The sequence below is a fragment of the Zea mays genome, chromosome 3 (genome assembly GCF_902167145.1).
Source record: "Zea mays cultivar B73 chromosome 3, Zm-B73-REFERENCE-NAM-5.0, whole genome shotgun sequence".
NCBI lineage: Eukaryota > Viridiplantae > Streptophyta > Magnoliopsida > Poales > Poaceae > Zea > Zea mays.
The window spans coordinates 13,655,801-13,677,632 of record NC_050098.1 but is presented as its reverse complement, the minus strand read 5'-3'; the positions used below and the strand labels follow the sequence as shown (position 1 = coordinate 13,677,632).

Here is a 21,832-nt window from a genome sequence, read left to right as displayed (position 1 = left end):
AATCAGCTTGATGTTTAGAATCACATCAGCTTCTCCCAGATCTTTCATATCAAAACTCTTTGATAGAAAAGACTTGACTTCATTGATCACATCAATGTTTGTGCCAAATATCAATATATCATCAACATATAAGCACAATATAACTGATAGTCGCCTAGAGGGGGGTGAATAGGGCGAAACTGAAATTTACAAATATAAACACAACTACAAGTCGGGTTAGCGTTAGAAATAAAAATGAGTCCGCGAGAGAGGGTGCAAAACAAATCTTGAGCAAATAAGGAGTGTGACACAAGGATTTGTTTTACCGAGGTTCGGTTTTCGCAAACCTACTCCCCGTTAAGGTGGTCACAAAGATCGGGTCTCTTTCAACCCTTTCCCTCTCTCAAACGGTCCCTTGGACCGAGTGAGCTTCTCTTCTCAAATCACTTGGGAATCAAACTTCCCGCAAGGACCACCACACAATTGGTGTCTCTTGCCTCAATTACAAGTGAGTGTTTGATCACAAGAAAGAATGCCAAAAGAAAAGAAGTGATCCAAGCGCAAGAGCTCAAATGAACACTACAAATCACTCTCTCTAGTCACTAAGGCTTTGTGTGGAGTTGGGAGAGGATTTGATCTCTTTTGGTGTGCTTTGCAATGAATGCTAGCTCTTGTATAGTGGTTGGAAGCTGAAGAACTTGGATGCAATGAATGGTGAAGTGGTTGGGGTATTTATAGCCCCAACCACCAAACATGACCGTTGGTGGAGGCTGTCTGTCGTATGGTGCACCGGACAGTCCGGTGCACACCGGACATGTCCGTTGCGCCAGCCACGTCACCAAAGCCGTTGCGTTTCGACCGTTGGAGTTCTGACTTCTGGGCCCGCCTGGATGTCCGGTGGCGCACCGGACATGTACTGTAGAGTGTCTGGTGCGCCAGCATGGGCGTGTCTGACGCCTGCGCGCTCTGGCGCGCATTAATTGCTGTTGCAGGCGACCGTTGGCGCGAAGTAGTCGTTGCCCCGTAGTTGCACCGGACAGTCCGGTGTACACCGGACATGTCCGGTGAATTATAGCGAAGCAACCGCTGCAAATTCCCGAGGCTGCCAAGTTCCGAAGCCGTGTCCTCTTGGAGCACCGGACACTGTCCGGTGTACACCGGACAGTCCGGTGAATTATAGCGCTCCGGCTCCAGGAAAATCCCGAGGCTGAGAAGTTCTGCGCGAAGTCCCCTGGTGCACCGGACACTGTCCGGTGCGCCACCGGACAGTCCGGTGCGCCAGACCAGGGAGCCATTCAGGATGCCTTTAGCACTCTATTTTGAACCCAACTTTGGTCTTTTTAATTGGCTTGTTGTGAACCTTTGACACCTGTATAACTTATACACTGGAGCAAACTAGTTAGTCCAATTATTTGTGTTGGACAATTCAACCACCAAAATTATTTATGAACTAGGTGTAAGCCTAATTCCCTTTCAATCTCCCCCTTTTTGGTGATTGATGCCAACACAAACCAAAGCAAATATAGAAGTGCATATTTGAACTAGTTTGTGTAATGTAAGTGTAAAGGTTGCTTGGAATTGAGCCAATATCAATACTTACAAGATATGCATGGATCGTTTCTTTCATTCTTAATATTTTGGACCACGCTTTCACCACATGTTTTGTTTTTGCAAACTTTTTTGTAAATCCTTTTCAAAGTTCTTTTGCAAAAAGTCAGAGGTAAATGAATACGATTTTATGAAGCATTTTCAGGATTTGAAATTTTCTCCCCCTGTTTCAAATGCTTTTCCTTTGACTAAACAAAACTCCCCCTAAATGAGATCCTCCTCTTAGTGTTCAAGAGGGTTTTGATACATCATTTTTGAAATACTACTTTCTCCCCCTTTTGAACATAATAAGATACCAATTGAAAATACTCTTTTAAAAACTAAAATTTTTGAAATTGGTGGTGGTGCGGTCCTTTTGCTTTGGGCTCATACTTTCTCCCCCTTTGGCATAAATCGCCAAAAACGGAATCATTAGAGCCCTCGAAGTACTTTCTTCCCCTTTGGTCATAAATAAATGTGTTAAGATTATACCAAAGACGAAGTCCTTTTGCTTGGTGCTCATGCTTTCTCCCCCAAATATGGAGAGTTGCTCGGAGTGATGGCGAAGAATGAGTTGCGGAGTGGAAGCCTTTGTCTTCGCCGAAGACTCCAATTCCCTTTCAATATACCTATGACTTGGTTTGAAATAGACTTGAAAACACATTAGTCATAGCATATGAAAGAGACATGATCAAAGGTATATAAAAGAGCTATGTGTGCAATTTAACAAAAGAAGTTCCTAGAATCAAGAATATTTAGCTCATGCCTAAGTTTGTTAAAAGTTTGTTCATCAAGAGGCTTGGTAAAGATATCGGCTAATTGATTTTTAGTGTTAATGTAAGAAATCTCGATATCTCCCTTTTGTTGGTGATCCCTAAGAAAATGATACCGAATGGCTATGTGTTTAGTGCGGCTATGCTCGACGGGATTATCCGCCATCTTGATTGCACTCTCATTATCACATAGCAAAGGGATTTTGGTTAATTTGTAACCGTAGTCCCGCAGGGTTTGCCTCATCCAAAGCAATTGCGCGCAACAATGACCTGCGGCAATGTACTCAGCTTCGGCGGTGGAAAGAGCGACCGAATTTTGCTTCTTTGAAGCCCAAGACACCAAGGATCTTCCCAAGAACTGGCAAGTCCCTGATGTGCTCTTCCTATTGATTTTGCACCCTGCCCAATCAGCATCCGAATAACCAATCAAATCAAATGTGGATCCCCTAGGATACCAAAGCCCAAACTTAGGAGTGTAAGCCAAATATCTCAAGATTCGTTTTACGGCCGTAAGGTGAGCTTCCTTAGGGTCGGCTTGGAATCTTGCACACATGCATACGGAAAGCATAATATCCGGTCGAGATGCACATAAATAGAGTAAAGAGCCTATCATCGACCGGTATACCTTTTGATCCACGGACTTACCTCCCGTGTCGAGGTCGAGATGCCCATTAGTTCCCATGGGTGTCTTGATGGGCTTGGCATCCTTCATCCCAAACTTGTTGAGAATGTCTTGAGTATACTTTGTTTGGCTAATGAAGGTGCCCTCTTGGAGTTGCTTCACTTGAAATCCTAAGAAATATTTCAACTCCCCCATCATAGACATCTCGAACTTTTGTGTCATGATCCTACTAAATTCTTCACATGTAGACTCGTTAGTAGACCCAAATATGATATCATCAACATAAATTTGGCATACAAACAAGTCTTTTTCAATAGTTTTAGTGAATAGAGTAGGATCGGCCTTTCCGACTTTGAATTCATTAGTGATGAGAAAATCCCTAAGGCATTCATACCATGCTCTTGGGGCTTGCTTGAGCCCATAAAGCGCCTTAGAGAGTTGGTAAACATGGTTAGGGTACTCACTATCTTCAAAGCCGGGAGGTTGCTCAACATAGACCTCTTCCTTGATTGGTCCATTGAGGAAGGCACTTTTCACGTCCATTTGATAAAGCTTAAAGCCATGGTAAGTAGCATAGGCTAATAATATGCGAATTGACTCAAGCCTAGCTACGGGTGCATAGATTTCACCGAAATCCAAACCTTCGACTTGGGAGTATCCCTTGGCCACAAGTCGAGCTTTGTTCCTTGTCACCACACCATGCTCATCTTGCTTGTTGCGGAAGACCCATTTGGTTCCAACAACATTTTGGTTAGGACGTGGAACTAAATGCCATACCTCATTCCTAGTGAAGTTGTTGAGCTCCTCTTGCATCGCCACCACCCAATCCGAATCTTGGAGTGCTTCCTCTACCCTGTGTGGCTCAATAGAGGAAACAAAAGAGTAATGCTCACAAAAATGTGCAACACGAGATCTAGTAGTTACCCCCTTATGAATGTCGCCGAGGATGGTGTCGACGGGGTGATCTCGTTGGATTGCTTGGTGGACTCTTGGGTGTGGCGGCCTTGGTTCTTCATCCTACTTGTCTTGATCATTCGCATCTCCCCCTTGATCATTGCCGTAATCTTGAGGTGGCTCATTTGCTTGATCTTCTACTTCATCAACTTGAGCTTCATCCTCATTTTGAGTCGGTGGAGATGCTTGCGTGGAGGAGGACGATTGATCTTGTGCATTTGGAGGCTCTTCGGATTCCTTAGGACACACATCCCCAATGGACATGTTCCTTAGCGCGATGCATGGAGCCTATTCATTACCTATCTCATCAAGATCAACTTGCTCTACTTGAGAGCCGTTAGTCTCATCAAACACAACGTCACAAGAAACTTCAACTTGTCCAGTGGACTTGTTAAAGACTCTATATGCCCTTGTGTTTGAATCATATCCTAGTAAAAAGCCTTCTACAGTCTTAGGAGCAAATTTAGATTTTCTACCTCTTTTAACAAGAATAAAGTATTTGCTACCAAAGACTCTAAAATATGAAATATTGGGCTTTTTACCGGTTAGGAGTTCGTAAGATGTCTTCTTGAGGATTCGGTGTAGATACAATCGGTTGATGGCGTAGCAGGCGGTGTTGACCGCCTCGGCCCAAAACCGATCCGAAGTCTTGTACTCATCAAGCATGGTTCTAACCATGTCCAATAGAGTTCGATTCTTCCTCTCCACTACACCATTTTGTTGAGGGGTGTAGGGAGAAGAGAACTCATGCTTGATGCCCTCCTCCTCAAGAAAGCCTTCAATTTATGAGTTCTTGAACTCCGTCCCGTTGTCGCTTCTAATTTTCTTGATCCTTAAGCCAAACTCATTTTGAGCCCGTCTCAAGAATACTTTTAAGGTCTCTTGGGTTTGAGATTTTTCCTGCAAAAAGAATACCCAAGTGAAGCGAGAATAATCATCCACTATTACAAGACAATACTTACTCCCGCCGATGCTTATGTAAGCAATCGGGCCGAATAGATCCATGTGGAGTAGCTCAAGCGGCCTGTCGGTCGTCATGATGTTCTTGTGTGGATGATGGGCACCAACTTGCTTTCCTGCTTGGCATGCACTACAAATCCTGTCTTTCTCAAAATGAACATTTGTTAATCCTAAAATGTGCTCTCCTTTTAGAAGCTTATGAAGATTCTTCATCCCAACATGTGCTAGTAGGCGATGCCAGAGCCAGCCCATGTTAGTCTTAGCAATTAAGCATGTGTCGAGTTCAGCTCTATCAAAATCTACCAAGTATAGCTGACCCTCTAGCACACCCTTAAATGCTATTGAATCATCACTTCTTCTAAAGACAGTGACACTTACATCAGTAAAGAGACAGTTGTAGCCCATTTTGCATAATTGAGATACAAAAAGCAAATTGTAATCTAATGAATCTACAAGAAAAACATTGGAAATAGAATGGTCAGGAGATATAGCTATTTTACCAAGACCTTTGACCAAGCCTTGATTTCCATCCCCGAATGTGATAGCTCGTTGGGGATCTTGATTTTTCTCGTAGGAGGAGAACATCTTCTTCTCCCCTGTCATATGGTTTGTGCACCCGCTGTCGAGTATCCAACTTGAGCCCCCGGATGCATAAACCTACAAAACAATTTTAGTTCTTGACTTTAGGTACCCAAACGGTTTTGGGTCCTTTGGCATTAGAAACAAGAACTTTGGGTACCCAAACACAAGTCTTGGAGCCCTTGTGTTCGCCCCCAACAAACTTGGCAACTACTTTGCCGGATTTGTTAGTCAAAACATAAGATGCATCAAAAGTTTTGAATGAAATGTCATGATCATTTGATGCACTAGGAGTTTTCTTTTTAGGCAACTTAGCACGGGTTGGTTGCCTAGAGCTAGATGTCTCACCCTTATACATAAAAGCATGGTTAGGGCCAGAGTGAGACTTCCTAGAGTGAATTCTCCTAATCTTTCTCTCGGGATAACCGGCAGGGTATAAAATGTAACCCTCGTTATCCTGAGGCATGGGAGCCTTACCCTTAACAAAATTTGACAATCTTTTAGGAGGGGCATTAAGTTTGACATTGTCCCCCCTTTGGAAGCCAATGCCATCCGTGATGCTAGGGCGTCTCCCACTATAGAGCATACTTCTATCAAATTTAAATTTTTCATTCTCTAAGTTATGCTCGACAATTTTAGCATCTAATTTTGCTATATGATCATTTTGTTGTTTAATTAAAGACATGTGATCATGAATAGCATTAATATCAACATCTCTACATCTAGTACAAATAGATACATGCTCAACGATAGATGTAGAGGGTTTGCAAGATTTTAATTCTACAACCTTAGCATGTAACATGTCATTCTTAGTTCTAAGGTCGGAAATAGTAGCATTGCAAACATCAAAATCTTTAGCCTTAGCAAGCAATTTTTCATTTTCAATCCTAAGCCTAGCAAGAGAAATGTTCAATTCTTCAATCCTAGCAAGTAAATCATCATCATTATTTCTAGAATTGGTAATTGAAACATTACAAACATGGGAATCAACCTTAGCTAACAATTTAGTATTTTCATCTCTAAGGTTGTCTATTGTCTCATGGCAAGTGCTTAGCTCACTAGATAATTTTTCACATTTCTCAATTTCTAGAGCATAAGCATTTTTAACCTTAACATGTTTCTTATTTTCCTTAATTAGGAAGTCCTCTTGAGAATACAAAAGGTCATCCTTTTCATGAATAGCACTAATTAATTCATTTAATTTTTCCTTTTGTTCCATGTTAAGGTTGGCAAAAAGGGTACGCAAATTATCTTCCTCATCACTAGCATTATCATCACTAGAGGACTCATATCTAGTGGAGGATTTAGATTTAACCTTCTTCTTTTTGCCGTCCTTTGCCATGAGGCACTTGTGGCCGACGTTGGGGAAGAGGAGTCCCTTGGTGACGGCGATGTTGGCGGCGTCCTCGTCGTCGGAGGAGTCGGTGGAGCTCTCGTCGGAGTCCCACTCGCGGCACACGTGGGCATCGCCGCCCCTCTTCTTGTGGTACCTCTTTTTTTCTCTCCTCTTGCCCTTCTTGTCGTTATCCCTGTCACTGTCACTTGATAATGGACATTTAGCAATAAAGTGACCGGGCTTACCACACTTGTAGCAAACCTTCTTGGAACGGGATTTGTAATCCTTTCCCCTTCCGTTGCTTGAGGATTTGGCGAAAGCTTTTGATGATCAAAGCCATCTCCTCGTTGTCGAGCTTTGAAGCGTCGATTGGTTGTCTACTTGGTGTAGACTCCTCCTTCTTCTCCTCCGTCGCCTTGAAAGCCACCGGTTGTGCTTCGGACGTAGAGGGATCATCAAGCTCGTTGATCTTCTTTGATCCCTTGATCATACATTCAAAGCTCACAAAATTCCCGATAACTTCCTCGGGAGTCATTAGTGTGTATCTAGGATTACCACGAATTAATTGAACTTGAGTGGGGTTAAGGAAGATGAGTGATCTAAGAATAACCTTAACCACCTCGTGGTCATCCCATTTCTTGCTCCCAAGGTTGCGCACTTGGTTCACCAAGGTTTTGAGCCGGTTGTACATATCTTGTGGCTCCTCCCCTTGGCGAAGACGAAAGCGACCGAGCTCCCCCTCGATTGTTTCCCGCTTGGTGATCTTGGTGAGTTCATCACCCTCATGCGCGGTCTTGAGTAGATCCCAAATCTCCTTCACATTCTTCAACCCTTGCACCTTGTTATATTCCTCTCTACTTAGAGAGGCGAGAAGTATGGTTGTGGCTTGGGAGTTAAAGTGCTCGATTTGGGCTACTTCATCCTCATCATAGTTTTCATCCCCTACGGATGGTACCTGTGCACCAAACTCAACAACATCCCATATACTTTTGTGGAGCGAGGTTAGATGAAACCGCATTAAATCACTCCACCTAGCGTAATCTTCACCATCAAAAGTTGGTGGTTTGCCTAATGGGACGGAAAGTAAAGGTGTATGTTTAGAAATGCGAGGGTAGCGTAGGGGAATCTTACTATACTTCTTACGCTCTTGGCGTTTAGAAGTGACGGACGCCGCGTCAGAGCCGGAGGTGGATGCCGATGAAGAATCGGTCTCGTAGTAGACCACCTTCCTCATCCTCTTTTTCTTGTCCCCACTCCGATGCGGCTTGTGGGAAGAGGATTTCTCCTTCTTCTCTTTGTGGTGTGAAGAAGATTTCTTCTCCTTCCTCTTGGTGCGGGACTTTTCCGATGAAGTGCTCCCGTGGCTTGTAGTGGGCTTTTCGCCGGTCTCTATCTCCTTCTTGGCGTGATCTCCCGACATCACTTCGAGCGGTTAGGCTCTAATGAAGCACCGGGCTCTAATACCAATTGATAGTCGCCTAGAGGGGGGTGAATAGGGCGAAACTGAAATTTACAAATATAAACACAACTACAAGTCGGGTTAGCGTTAGAAATAAAAATGAGTCCGCGAGAGAGGGTGCAAAACAAATCTTGAGCAAATAAGGAGTGTGACACAAGGATTTGTTTTACCGAGGTTCGGTTTTCGCAAACCTACTCCCCGTTGAGGTGGTCACAAAGACCGGGTCTCTTTCAACCCTTTCCCTCTCTCAAACGGTCCCTTGGACCGAGTGAGCTTCTCTTCTCAAATCACTTGGGAATCAAACTTCCCGCAAGGACCACCACACAATTGGTGTCTCTTGCCTCAATTACAAGTGAGTGTTTGATCACAAGAAAGAATGCCAAAAGAAAAGAAGTGATCCAAGCGCAAGAGCTCAAATGAACACTACAAATCACTCTCTCTAGTCACTAAGGCTTTGTGTGGAGTTGAGAGAGGATTTGATCTCTTTTGGTGTGCTTTGCAATGAATGCTAGCTCTTGTATAGTGGTTGGAAGCTGAAGAACTTGGATGCAATGAATGGTGAGGTGGTTGGGGTATTTATAGCCCCAACCACCAAACATGACCGTTGGTGGAGGCTGTCTGTCGTATGGTGCACCGGACAGTCCGGTGCACACCGGACATATCCGGTGCGCCAGCCACGTCACCAAAGCCGTTGCGTTTCGACCGTTGGAGTTCTGACTTCTGGGCCCACCTGGATGTCCGGTGGCACACCGGACATGTACTGTAGAGTGTCCGATGCGCCAGCATGGGCGTGCCTGACGCATGCGCGCTCTGGCGCGCATTAATTGTTGTTGCAGGCGACCGTTGGCGCGAAGTAGCCGTTGCCCCGTAGTTGCACCGGACAGTCCAGTGTACACCGGACATGTCCGGTGAATTATAGCGGAGCAACCGCTGCAAATTCCCGAGGCTGCCAAGTTCCGAAGCCGCGTCCTCTTGGAGCACCGGACACTGTCCGGTGTACATCGGACAATCCGGTGAATTATAGCGCTCCGGTTCCAGGAAAATCCCGAGGCTGAGAAGTTCTGCGCGAAGTCCCCTGGTGCACCGGACACTGTCCGGTGCGCCACCGGACAGTCCGGTGCGCCAGACCAGGGAGCCATTCAGGATGCCTTTAGCACTCTATTTTGAACCCAACTTTGGTCTTTTTAATTGGCTTGTTGTGAACCTTTGACACCTGTATAACTTATACACTGGAGCAAACTAGTTAGTCCAATTATTTGTGTTGGACAATTCAACCACCAAAATTATTTATGAACTAGGTGTAAGCCTAATTCCCTTTCAATAACTCCTTCGCCCCCACCACAGCGATAATATACACACATGTCTGCCTCATTAATGGCAAAGCCTGCAGACGTTAGAGTCGTGTCAAACTTCTCATGCCACTGCTTTGGTGCTTGCTTCAGACCATACAAAGATTTCAATAACTTGCACACCTTGCTTTCTTGACCCTTTACTACAAATCCATCAGGCTGTTCCATATAGATTTCCTCGTCCAACTCTCCATTAAGAAAAGCTGTCTTTACATCCATCTGATGAACAAGGAGACCATACGAGGCAGCCAAAGAAAGTAGTACTCGAATAGTGGTCATTCTAGCAACAGGTGAGTAAGTATCAAAGAAGTCTTCTCCTTCTTTCTGAGTATAGCCTTTAGCCACAAGCCTAGCCTTGTACTTTTAAATTGTACCATCAGGTTTGAGCTTCTTTTTAAACACCCACTTACAACCCACAGGTTTGCATCCATAGGGTCGATCAGTGACTTCCCACGTACCGTTTGAAAGAATGGAGTTCATCTCATTATGAACTGCTTCTTTCCAATCATCTGCATCTGGAGATACAAATGCTTCTGCAATGGTAGTAGGAGTATCGTCCACAAGGTACACAATGAAATCATCACCAAAGGATTTTTCAACCCTTTGTCTCTTGCTCCTTTTAGGAGCATCATTGTCATCCTCCTCTAGGACAATTTCATGTGGCTGTTCAAAACTCTCAATAGGTGTACTATGTTCAGGAGTTATCTCATAAGAGTATCTAGAATTGCTATGAATGTCTTTCATTGGAAATATATGTTCAAAGAAAGTAGCATCACGTGATTCCATAATAGTATCAACATACACATCAGGAACTTCAGATTTAACTACTAAAAATCTATATGATATGCTACACGAAGCATATCCAAGAAAGACACAATCCACTGTCCTTAGACCAAGCTTGCGCTTTTTATTAATTGGTACATTGACTTTCGCCATGCACCCCCAAGTGCGCAAGTATGAAAGTGATGGTTTTCTCCCAACCCACTTCTCATAAGGGGTTTTCTCTTCTTTGCCCATAGGAATTCTATTCAGAACATGACATGAAGTCAGGACTGCCTCCCCCCACCATGCCTTAGATAAACCACAAGTGTCTAACATGGCATTCACCAGGTCAGTCAACGTACGGTTTTTCCTTTCAGCAATCCCGTTTGACTCAGGTGAATAGGGAGGAGTCCTCTCATGAATAATGCCATGTTCTGCACAGAAATCATCAAAGACTTTGGGAAAGAACTCGCCACCATGATCTGATCTAAGACGTTTGATCTTTCTCTCTAGTTGGTTTTCAACTTCAGCCTTATAGATTTTAAAGTAGTCTAAAGCCTCATCTTTAGTTTTTAGCAAGTATACATAGCAAAATCTAGACGCATCATCAATCAATGTCATGAAGTATCTCTTACCACCTTTTGTCAACACACCATTCATCTCACAAAGATCAGAATGTATGAGTTCTAGCAGTGCCAGGTGTCTCTCCTCAACAGCCTTATGAGGCTTTCGAGGTTGCTTCGACTGCACACAACTATGGCACTTAGAACCTTTAACTATGGTGATATTCGGAATTAAACTCATGGTTGCAAGCCAAGACATAGAGCCAAAATTAATATGACACAAACGAGAATGCCAAATACTCGCAAGATCATCAACATTAGCACAAATATGGTTCATAGACTTATTATTGAAATCTAACAAAGAAAAGCGGAACAAGCCTCCGCAATCATAGCCTTTACCAATAAATTGTCCAGACTTGGACACAACTAATTTATTGGACTCCAGAACTACCTTGAACCCATCTCTACATAGAAGGGTTCCGCTAACGAGATTCTTGTGTATAGAAGGGACATGATGCACGTTCTTCAGCTGCACGATCTTTCCCGAAGTAAACTTCAGATCCACCGTGCCAGTGCCATGAACAGAAGCATGTGACCCATTCCCCATTAGCACGGAAGAATCCCGGGCGCCCTGATAAGAAGAGAACAGGTTAATGTCAGAACACACATGAACATTAACACCAGTATCAAGCCACCAGTTAGGTGATTGAAATACTAAGAAGATGAAAGGTAAATTACCATACCCTTTGTCTTCCTCATTGCTAGCGATCACTGTGTTGACATTGCCCTTTTTGCCACGGCGATCCGCTCGATCAGGACAATCCTTGGCAAAATGACCCGTCTCGCCACATGCGAAACATGTCAGTTCAGCCTTGTTCTTCTTCTTCTTGAAGTTGGTAGTTTTGTTGGGCTTGTTAGATTTTGGCTTTCCTTTGCCCTTGTTGTGGTTCCTCTGAACCATGTTGGCGCTGGAGTGGCCCTCGCCTCCTTTAGATCCCGTGTCCTTAGCCCGAGCTTTCTCCTCAACATCCAGAGACACTATCAGATTTTCAACTGATATCTCTTGTCTCTTATGTTTCAGAGATGTGGCGAAGTTCCTCCATGTAGAAGGCAACTTTGCAATAATGCACCCAGCCACAAATCGGTCAGGAAGGACTATCTTAAGGTGGTCGAGTTCCTTGGCTATACACTGTATTTCATGAGCTTGCTCTACAATAGAGCGATTATCAACCATCTTATAATCATGAAAGCTCTCCATGATATACAGGTCACTGCCAGCATCCGATGCACCATACTTGGTAGTAAGTGCATCCCATAACTCTTTCCCGTCTGTATACTGAATATTCGCATCAACCAGACGGTCAACAAGGGCGCTAAGAACGGCTCCCGTAAAGATAGTATTGGCATGGTCATACTCTTTCTCCTGTTCAGGAGTCAGTGGACCCTCAGGACTGCCTTTACTAACATGGAAGACATTCATAGCAGTAAGCCAGAGCGTGGCCTTGACTTGCCATCTCTTAAAGTGCATACCATTAAACTTTTCTGGCTTCAGTGCGTCGGCAAAAGCAGCCATAGAAAAACTAGGAAATTGTCTACAATAAGGTTTTTGGATTGTTGAATAATTAGACAAATTCCAAATTAAATTCCAAGTATAAATCATGACCAAATCAGAAGAACTGAAATAAAAAGCCAAATCAGATGATGCACACTGATTAGACTTACTGATAGATGGCACGCACCGGAATCAGCAGGGTCGACGAGGTCAGAAGATCACGAGCAGTCGCGTGAAGACGCTTCCCAAAAACCTTATTCGCCCTCTCCCGGTGCAGGATCTAGAAGACGAAGGGTTCCGGAGACCTGCTCTCCTGAGCGCAGATGCACGTCTGCGGTCGGGACGAAGGGAACTAAAAGGCGGCTCAGCTATGAAGAGAGGCGAAAGCGAAACTGGGATGATTTGGAGGCTGGCTGCCGGGCTCCTTTTATAGGGCCGAGTCTGCGACCCCTGGTCTTATCCGCCCACGAAAATCTCGCAATCAGTTGAGATTTTATAGCGATCGGTTAGGATAGACGTAACAGCCAAGAAACCAAAAAATCGAACGGCAAAAGGTAGCCGCGCCCCCGCAAGGCGAGGGGCCGGATTTCGGCGGACCATTCACGCGCATGTCGTGCGCCCTTCGCCCCGCCCCGCCCCGCCCAGACCAGGCCAGGCCAAGCCAGGCCAGGCCAGACGAGCGAGCGCGCACGTGTGGCTCTCCACACTCTCTCCTCTCATCCATGACTTGGTGAGTGAGTGTGGCTTCCATATTTAAGCTAGCTCTACTCCACTAGAGCTAGCAATATGGTGCTATTGGTTCCACCTATCCTCTAGCCATCCACTTGTATGGGCTTTTGAGATTTTCCTGGGATTTATTTGAATTTCTTAATTGGGCCAAGCCCATAAATCCCAACAGATGGGTCGTGGTTGGACCGACACGGTACACAGTGAGACAAGAATCAAAAAAACTAGTGTTTAAATTGTTATTTAATGCTTCAATATTTTTATATTTCTTCGTAAAAGTTATAGAAAACATCGGTTTCTCTTTCTCTTTCTCGCATGTTTTTTTAGTCTATAGCAAAGTTATAAATATTATAAAAAACTTATATATATATATATATATATATCTACTACTTATTAAGACACTAAGAGTAGCCTGTCGTTCTGCCTTCGATCGATCTCGACCGTCCACGTCCGGCTCGCTCGTTCCTCCCATCTGCTCAACCGTCCGCCCACACGAACTCGTCGGTTCGTCACCTCATTCTCGACGCCCACCTTGCTTCCACGCCCTCACAAAACTCACGGAGGCCATTGTCATCGGCGCCCTTCCGCCTCATCCTTTCCACGCCCACTACTCTTGCCCCCTCCCACGACCTCAACTCTGCCATGGCACCTCTTCACGAAGTATTCCTCCTCCACGACGCCCTTGCCCTCCAGTGGTCGACGCCTCCACCTCGAGCACACCTGCCTCATGCCCGCGGCCTAATCTGCTCAACTGAGGGAGAGCGAGGTGGTGGTAGCACGTCGACAATTCGGTCGGGAGTCGACACTCGGGCTTGGGGTATCGTCTCGCTTGCCCGTAGCCCCTTTGCTTCTTGCCATCCGGCTTCTCGGCGGCGGAGAAGAGGAGGGGAATGGCGCACCGACTGTTGTGGGACGTGCAGGCGAACGGGTGGGAGCGATCAAATTTCACCATCGTCTGCGAGTCATGCCTCGGCGACAAACCCTACGTCCAGATGTAACACATCAAACCCTAGCCCTTCCTGAATGATTTGTGTGTTTCTCTTTGGCGTTGTAATGTGATTGAAGGCGTGCCAGTTCTCTTGATTTGGTTTTCGTCTATGATTTCTTATGCTCGACAGGAACCGGGTCTAGGTTTCGCTTCTATTCAGTTGTTTAAGTGTCGAATTATGTGCATGTTTTTAATATATTGCCTTTTTGTGAAATTATCTCTTATAAATGTGCTATTGAACTTGGGATTTAATCATTTAATCGTTGAGGAAGTCTGATGCTTGTTTTAGGATTGTGCGTTCTTGGTCTTTTGCGGCTCGGCATGTCTCCGTTCCAGGGATACAGAGGAGATGCGGTTTCAGGGTTTGAACGTTACTAATTATGCTTCTCTTGTCATGATGGGGGACTATGGGAAGTCAATCAAAGATCTGGCCCTCGCTCGCATCCCTACTGTCAGTGAGAGGGGGTTCTAGGTGATGGCTAATGCCCTGGTCCTACAGAAGCTTAGGCATATGACTATTGTCTCCTACCCGGGACTCATGGATCTTGCTCTTGCATCTGTTGCCAAGTTTAGCCCAAGTTTGAGGCTTGTTAACCTCAAGAAGTGCAGCAAGGTCTCAGACGGATGTCTGAAGGAATTTACATAATCATCTAAGGCCTGGAGAGTTTGCAGATCGAGGAATGCAGCAAGGTTACTCTTACGGGCATTATTGCTTTCTTCCTCAACTGCAGCCCAAAGTTCAAGTCCCTCTCTCTGTCCAAGTGCATCGAGATCAAGGACATATGCTCTGCATCTGCACAGCTTCCAGTATGCAAATCGCTTCGGTCCCTGGCCATCAAGGATTGCTCAGGCTTCACCGACACCAGCCTTCCTATGGTGGGCATGTTCTGTCCTCAGCTGGAGAACATCAATTTGAGTGGCCTTAGTGCAATCACCGACAATGGCTTCCTTCCACTAATGAAGAGCTCGGACAGTGGGCTGGTCGACATTGATTTGAACAGCTGCGAGAATCTCACGGTCACGAACGCGGCTGTTTCTGCCTTGGTTAAGGCCCATGACGCTTCCCTTGCCACCTCAGTCTCGAGGGATGCAGCAAGATCACTGATGCAAGCCTGTTCGCCATCTGTGAGAGCTGCAGCCAGCTCATCGAGCTCGGCCTTTCGAACTGCATGGTCAGTGACTACAACGTCGCGGTCTTGGAAGCGACGAAGCAGCTCAGGCTGTGTGTCCTCTTGCTGTGTGGCTGTATGAAGGTCACCCAGAAGAGCGTGAGCTTGAAGCCCTTCATCAAACGTTTCTAAGGTTATATCAATTTATTCTCTACTACTGTCATTGATGCACTACTCAAAATTTAAGCCATTTGTGCAATAAAGCCAGTAGTATCCATCAATAAATATCGCTAAACATTTGGTCTGCATATCGTATTTGTTGTTCATTCCAACAACATAAAAATGTAGCTCATATCCTGTTAAAATGTTTCTAAGTATAGGCCGATCTGTTGTTTCTTTTTTTTGTTTATTAGGTTCTCTAATGTCTGAATATATGCTTGTGCTTCCAAATTCTATTTTCTTATGCTCAGTATCAGTCGATGCAAAATAAAACTTGGCTTACCTAATCCGACTGACAGTACATGTAAATGAGTCAATATTGGAAACAAAATTATTTTGTAAGTAATAGTTCATTTAGCAGCAGCATATATCCGATGAAATGAGAAGTAGTGATTCCTCAGCTCGCATATCTACGTGTGCTTGAGCTTGAACCAAGGAGCTGAGACTACGCTTGTGCCTGTGCTCGTGCATGTGCTTGAGCATGATCTTGTGCCTGTGCTTGCGCATGAGCCTGTGCCATGGCCTTGGCTTGGGCTTGACTCTGTTGCTTTAGGAACCGATTCATTCGTTCGAGCAGCTGCACAGCTTTCCTCTTTCCTCTCTCCGTGCCACTTTCGTCTGCTAGCTCCTCCAGCAAAGACACGATGCCCTGCTCCTGTGCTTCAGCAAGATGTTGTTGTTGCTGCTCACCCCATTTCATAGATGCACCGTAACAGCAGCAGCATTTTCCTTGTTCCTTGGAGATCCATTTCTGACAACTCCAACAAGTACAGGCACTGCAGAAGCAGCGCCAATTGCTGCCTTCCCCTCAGGATGGCCTGAGAGGATTGTCAATATTGCAAGGGCCTCATCTACCATCCCACTTTCAGTCTCCATGAGTAGTTCTGGTAGTATCCAGCTCTAACAGTCTTCCCCTTGTTGCCCTGGTAAATACACAAGTTAAACAGTGCTGTTGCTGCATCCCTTTTACCTCGCTCATAAGTCTGCAGAGGCATATGCAAGGAATTATAGTGAGCTGAAATGCACAAGGTCTGTATATTGAATGGAAACATTTTAACAGGATTTGGGACGAAAGTAAGACCTGCCCAGTGGCAACAATAACTGGGTCTTTCATTAAATCCAGTGATATTGGGCAACGAAAATCATCAGGAATAACAGGACATGCTGAGTTGCCTTTTGGAAAACTTTTTCCGCCCATCTCAGGGTCTTCTGCCTGCACAAAATCCTTAATCTCTTTTAGGAGCGTTGACATCTTTTCAACAATGCCACTAGGATCACCGCCACTAGCCATCTCATGCAAGGTCAGAGATTCATGATTGAGGTCATATATTGTGACAAGCTGCAACTTCTCATATAACCATCGAAGAATATCTACGTCAACGCTAGCACTGCTGCTTGAATTATAGAGAGACATCAGGTCATTAAAAAGATCATCGTCACATGAATCCGATCGTTGCTTAGCTCTTTTGAACTGAGTATGCACCAAGTCAACCTGCATAACATTGAAAATATTATGGTACACAAAACAAGGAAAAATATCAAAACAGTAGTAATATAAAAAACATTAATGAAAATAGAAATTTTGGAATTTAGTAGTCTACCTGCTCTCTTACTTCATTAGATATATTAAGTTCATCAAACAAGATACCAGCTAAGGCTTGTTCAAGACTTACAGTGACGTCCTGGAAAGTCTTCAATAATTTCTCTCTGTCAAGAACTTGCAAATATCATAGGAATTTACTACGAACGGCCATGCTGGTGTATCTAGCACTAATCTCTACTACTAATTATGTGACTAATGTAGGCGTCCACACACCCCATGGTGCAGGTTCTGTCGCGCGCACCCCGCCCCGCATCCGCCCCGCACATCCCGCCCGCATCCCGCCGTCGTGCCGCGCTCCTTCCATCCTCCGCCCTCATCCCACCGCCCTCCTTCCATTTTGAGCTTTGACGGTGCGGATCCCCAACACTCCCTTCCATCCTCGCGGATCCCCCACCCTCGAATCTCGCGCTCCCTCCCGCGCTTCCTCCATGCTCCCTTCCATCCCGCGGGCCCGATCCGATTCGGCTTCCGTCTCACTCATCTCGCCCGGCCTCCGTGGAGAGATCTAGCGGTGGAGGCGATGCCACTGGGCGACGACGCGGAGGCGGCGGACTTCGTGCTGCCGGACGAGCTCCTGGCGACGCTGCTGCGGGACCCCTACGAGCAGCTGGATCTGGCACGCCGCATCACCGCGCTGGCGGTGTCCGGGCGGGTGTCCGGCCTGGAGCGGGAGGCAGGGCGCCTGCGGGCGGAGGCCATGGGGAAGGACCGCGAGAACGCCGAGCTCCGGGAGCGAGTGGTGCTGCTCGATACCGCGCTGCAGGAGACCAACGCCAAGCTCCGCTCCCCCATGATCACGATGACAGATCTCGTCCCTTCCTGCGGTCACGAAGCCACAGCTTTCGATGACTCATGACCTCCCCTGTCGAGTCCCCTCTCCCATCGGTCCGTAGCGTGCGCATCTCAGCGTGCCACCGACGCTCTACCCCACTCACCCACCACAAGGGCCCTCCGCGTCGTCTGAGCTTGGCCCCGACGACATTGGCGTGATGAAGGTCCTCCCCGATCAGCAGACCTTCCTCGCACTACTGAGGTCGGTGGAACGCCTGTCCGCGGGGAGGCAGGTGCACGCCCATGTCGTTGTGAGTGGTTTGCACTCGCGCGTGTACCTGCGGAACTCTCTGATCAAGATGTACATCGACGCCGGGGATGTGGAGACCACCGAGCTGATGTTCCGTTCTGCACTGGTGTTGGATACTGTGTCTTGCAACATCATGATATCTAGGTATGTGAATGAAGGGTGCACCCTGATGGCGCTGTGGTTTTTCCGTGACATGGCAAGCCGGGGTATTGTTGTTGATCAGTATACGGCTGTTGCTCTGCTCACTTGTTGTGGGCGCCTGAAGAATAAGATTATTGGGAGGTCTGTCCTGGCGCACTGACCTTATGGTAAGCTAGAGGTCTCAGCTATTGGGAAACTAGAATTTATGTTTTTATCAATGTTTAGTCATTAACTAATTAATTGCACATCGTTTTGTTGTATATTTATTAACTAATCGAGTGTTGCATACGGTTTTCAGAGCATTTGAAGACGCAGAAATTACTCATGTTGACGATAAAGTAGATCCTATTAGAGACATGGAAACTATTAGTGAAGAGCTCAGACTAAAGTTTTCATTGGATTTTGTTGATTTACAAGATCAGTTGTACAACACTTAAACCTTTTTTCGACACTATTTTGTTTCTATTTTCTGCAGGATATAGAGTTCATGAAAAAGAAACTTAAGGACCTTGGTAAGCCAATGAAGAGGAGCAATGATAAGCTGCTCAAAATTGAGCATGAATTATGTGAGAGGGTGCGACATCAATTACTTCAATTCTTCTGCATAACTATGGGTCTTTTAGCAGCCTTACTAAAATATGATTGAAAATGAAAATTCTTTATCGGCGGGTTTGTATAATGGCACAACAGAAGTGCACGGGCACATACCTAATTAATTAACATTTATTGAATCATTGTAAAATGGCACAACAGATTACTGAATTAGAAATGCAGGTTTGTATCGTATTCATTCCTTCGTTAATTGCTTCCTTATGTTCTCGCTATAGATTGATCCAGCATAATGTCGAGGAGACTGGAGACTAAACTTGGAGGTGCTACTGAAGGATGTGACTTTGAGTCAAAGGGTAAAAGTGATAATGAGATGTGTGTGTTGTATTTTCATTCCTCGGGACAATAATGTTATTTGTAGGTAGAAGTTATTGTACATATGTTATGTGTTTTCTGCCTGATCGTCGTTTATGCTTGCCTCTTAAAGTAACAAGTAGCACATGGAGAGCTTGAATTGAATTCAAGCTTGGATATGATTGGAAAATATTTGTATTAGATCACCTAGAAGGGTGATTGATGCTTGTTATTGGCCAAGCAGGTAGGTATCACATTTGTCTTTCTTTTGTTGTTGTAGGTTTTTTAGTTGTAACTGTCTTTTGTGTTGCTTGTTTGAATCTGGGCTGGAAGAAAAAGGTGCAAAATTGAATATGAATTGGTCTTGGAAAATTCAAACACATTGATTTTAAATATTATGAGATCCTTATGTTTCTTGTTCTTTAGAACAACTGCATCCTATATGATTACTCATATGGGCTTTAGTTTCAAGTGGATTATGTAATTCTTTTGTTTCAGTTCACTGCTGCACATCTTAACATGACTGCATTGTGGGCTACAATATGTCTCTCTTCATGCTTTGGTGATGAACATTTGACGCTTAGTTTCATAATAGAAGTATTGTATTAAACATATAAGGTAGTGAGTGAACCAGCTCTTTAGTTGTCTACTGCCATGAGTGTAATGACTATCTCTGCTAATTCTTAGTTTGGTGGTACAGTGGTACTATCCGATTTCATAGTGTAACTTTGATTTAACAGAGATATATATGTCTGCATGAGACCTATTTAACTGAGCCAGTACTAGACACATGTAATAGGCATCTACATGTGTTGTCACTCGACAACCGTAAATGATTAGTGAATTTAAAATAACTGACTCTACATATGCCATATGGGCTTTGTAGTAGTGAGATTCGATGTTCCCTGAAACAATATGCACTTTATGTAGCTTTTGAATGATGATTCCTTCCATTTGCAGACAATAGGTAGTCAGATGAAGATTGTAAAAAACAAGCATGCTCAACCCTTCAAGAATACACAGTTTGAGCTTGAATTTGGAAAGGGGATATGCCACAATTCAGAGTTTTTTGAACAGAATTTCTAGAGCAGTTGTTCCTATAAAATAATATTTTAGGTCTTGAAGCCACCACCGTTGGATTGACATGATCTGTGGTATTCTGGTGATCTCATTATAGCAGACTTCATTTCTTATTGTGCTTATACAGTAGTGTAGCGGGAAGAGAATTCACATTGCGTGAAATCATGTTGATAGCTAAGAGGTGGAAGTTGAAGTAAGCCGGGAAGGGTGAGGTATTGGGAACTGTGGCATTTAAAGTTCAGTAAGCAGCAGTAAAATGTAGTGGTGTGGTCGTGTATATATGATGTGCACATTTTGAACTCAGACATTCTTTATTGAGTGCTGCTAGAATTACATTGAGCTCCCTCCACTTCTGATACTTGCCTGGTTTTGTGTCAATTGGATCTGTTTGTCTGTCCTCACCACTGTTGTCTGTTTTTGCTAATTTGGGCATTATCTATGACAGAAGAAGAACGATTATGAATTATTGATTAAATTGAACAGAATATTGTTCTAAGAACAAAAACAGATTATTTCACTGAATATTTTATTTAAGCAAGATGTACCTGTATGATATATAGATACCGTAGCAACGCACGGGCAACTAACTAGTATATATATATATATATATATATATATATATATATATATATATATATATATATATATATATATATATATATATATATATATATATATATATATATATATATATATATATATATTCTACTGTGCTTGGGTCGTCACGACACGACCATCGGTCCGTCGTGCTTCGAGCCAAGTTGAACCTAGCTTTTAGTATATAGACATGACACGATCCAACCCAAAATTATTTCGTGTTGTGCTGGCCTAAAAAACATTAGCCTAAAGAACGATCCGACCGAATCGGACGACACGGCCCAACTTTTAACTCTATGAGTCCACCCCCAGCCGGCCCCCCCTCGCCCGTAGGCTGTATAGCAAGCACGACATTCGACATGCGCACACCTCCTACATTACACGGCTCCTCCTCTCTAGTGGTCCCCGGTGGCCGCAGCTATATTTAGGCCTTTTCGTGGCTAACTGTATTATATTTTATTTAATATTAGTCGTCTAAATTAAAGAACTAACTTTAGACAGAACAATATTAAATAAAGTATGGTAAATTAAGTAGCGAACCAAACATTTTTCTGGTAAAGTGTATGTGGCACCAACCAAGAAGCAAAATGTTGCGAGCACATTCAAAAGACGTCAGGTTCCAACAAGAAACGCTCTAAACAAACCTAAAGCACATAATATACACGCTATTCGTATATTCATTTTTTTCCTTTTATTCAAAGTTTTAATAGATGAAGGAACGACTCCTATACTACTTGAACAGGCCAGAGCAATTTAAAACTAAATAACAAGTTCATTCTACTAGTTAACTTGCAATTGGCGGTACAGAGAACTGATTGGTATGTGCGAGCTTGAACTGTTATGCAAACCTGACATCGACGCCAGGTTCAAACCGTTCCGAATTCATTCATCCGGCAAAACAAACATACTA

The 21,832-nt window shown here is 44.4% G+C and overlaps 1 protein-coding gene and 1 pseudogene across 1 annotated transcript; one reads left to right on the top strand and one right to left on the bottom strand.

Annotated features, from left to right (window-relative positions):
• The first annotated feature begins 13,721 nt into the window (after positions 1-13,721).
• Positions 13,722-20,674, top strand: LOC103649710 (EIN3-binding F-box protein 1). Its single transcript, XM_023301962.2, is given in 7 exon segments — positions 13,722-14,195; positions 14,479-14,842; positions 14,845-15,255; positions 15,258-18,916; positions 19,170-19,489; positions 20,206-20,361; positions 20,453-20,674. Coding segments are annotated over 4 exon segments (1,038 nt in total). The 5' UTR covers positions 13,722-14,165; the 3' UTR covers positions 15,491-18,916; positions 19,170-19,489; positions 20,206-20,361; positions 20,453-20,674.
• LOC103649709 (protein spotted leaf 11-like) lies at positions 15,849-16,455 on the bottom strand (annotated as a pseudogene).
• Positions 20,675-21,832: the final 1,158 nt, after the last annotated feature.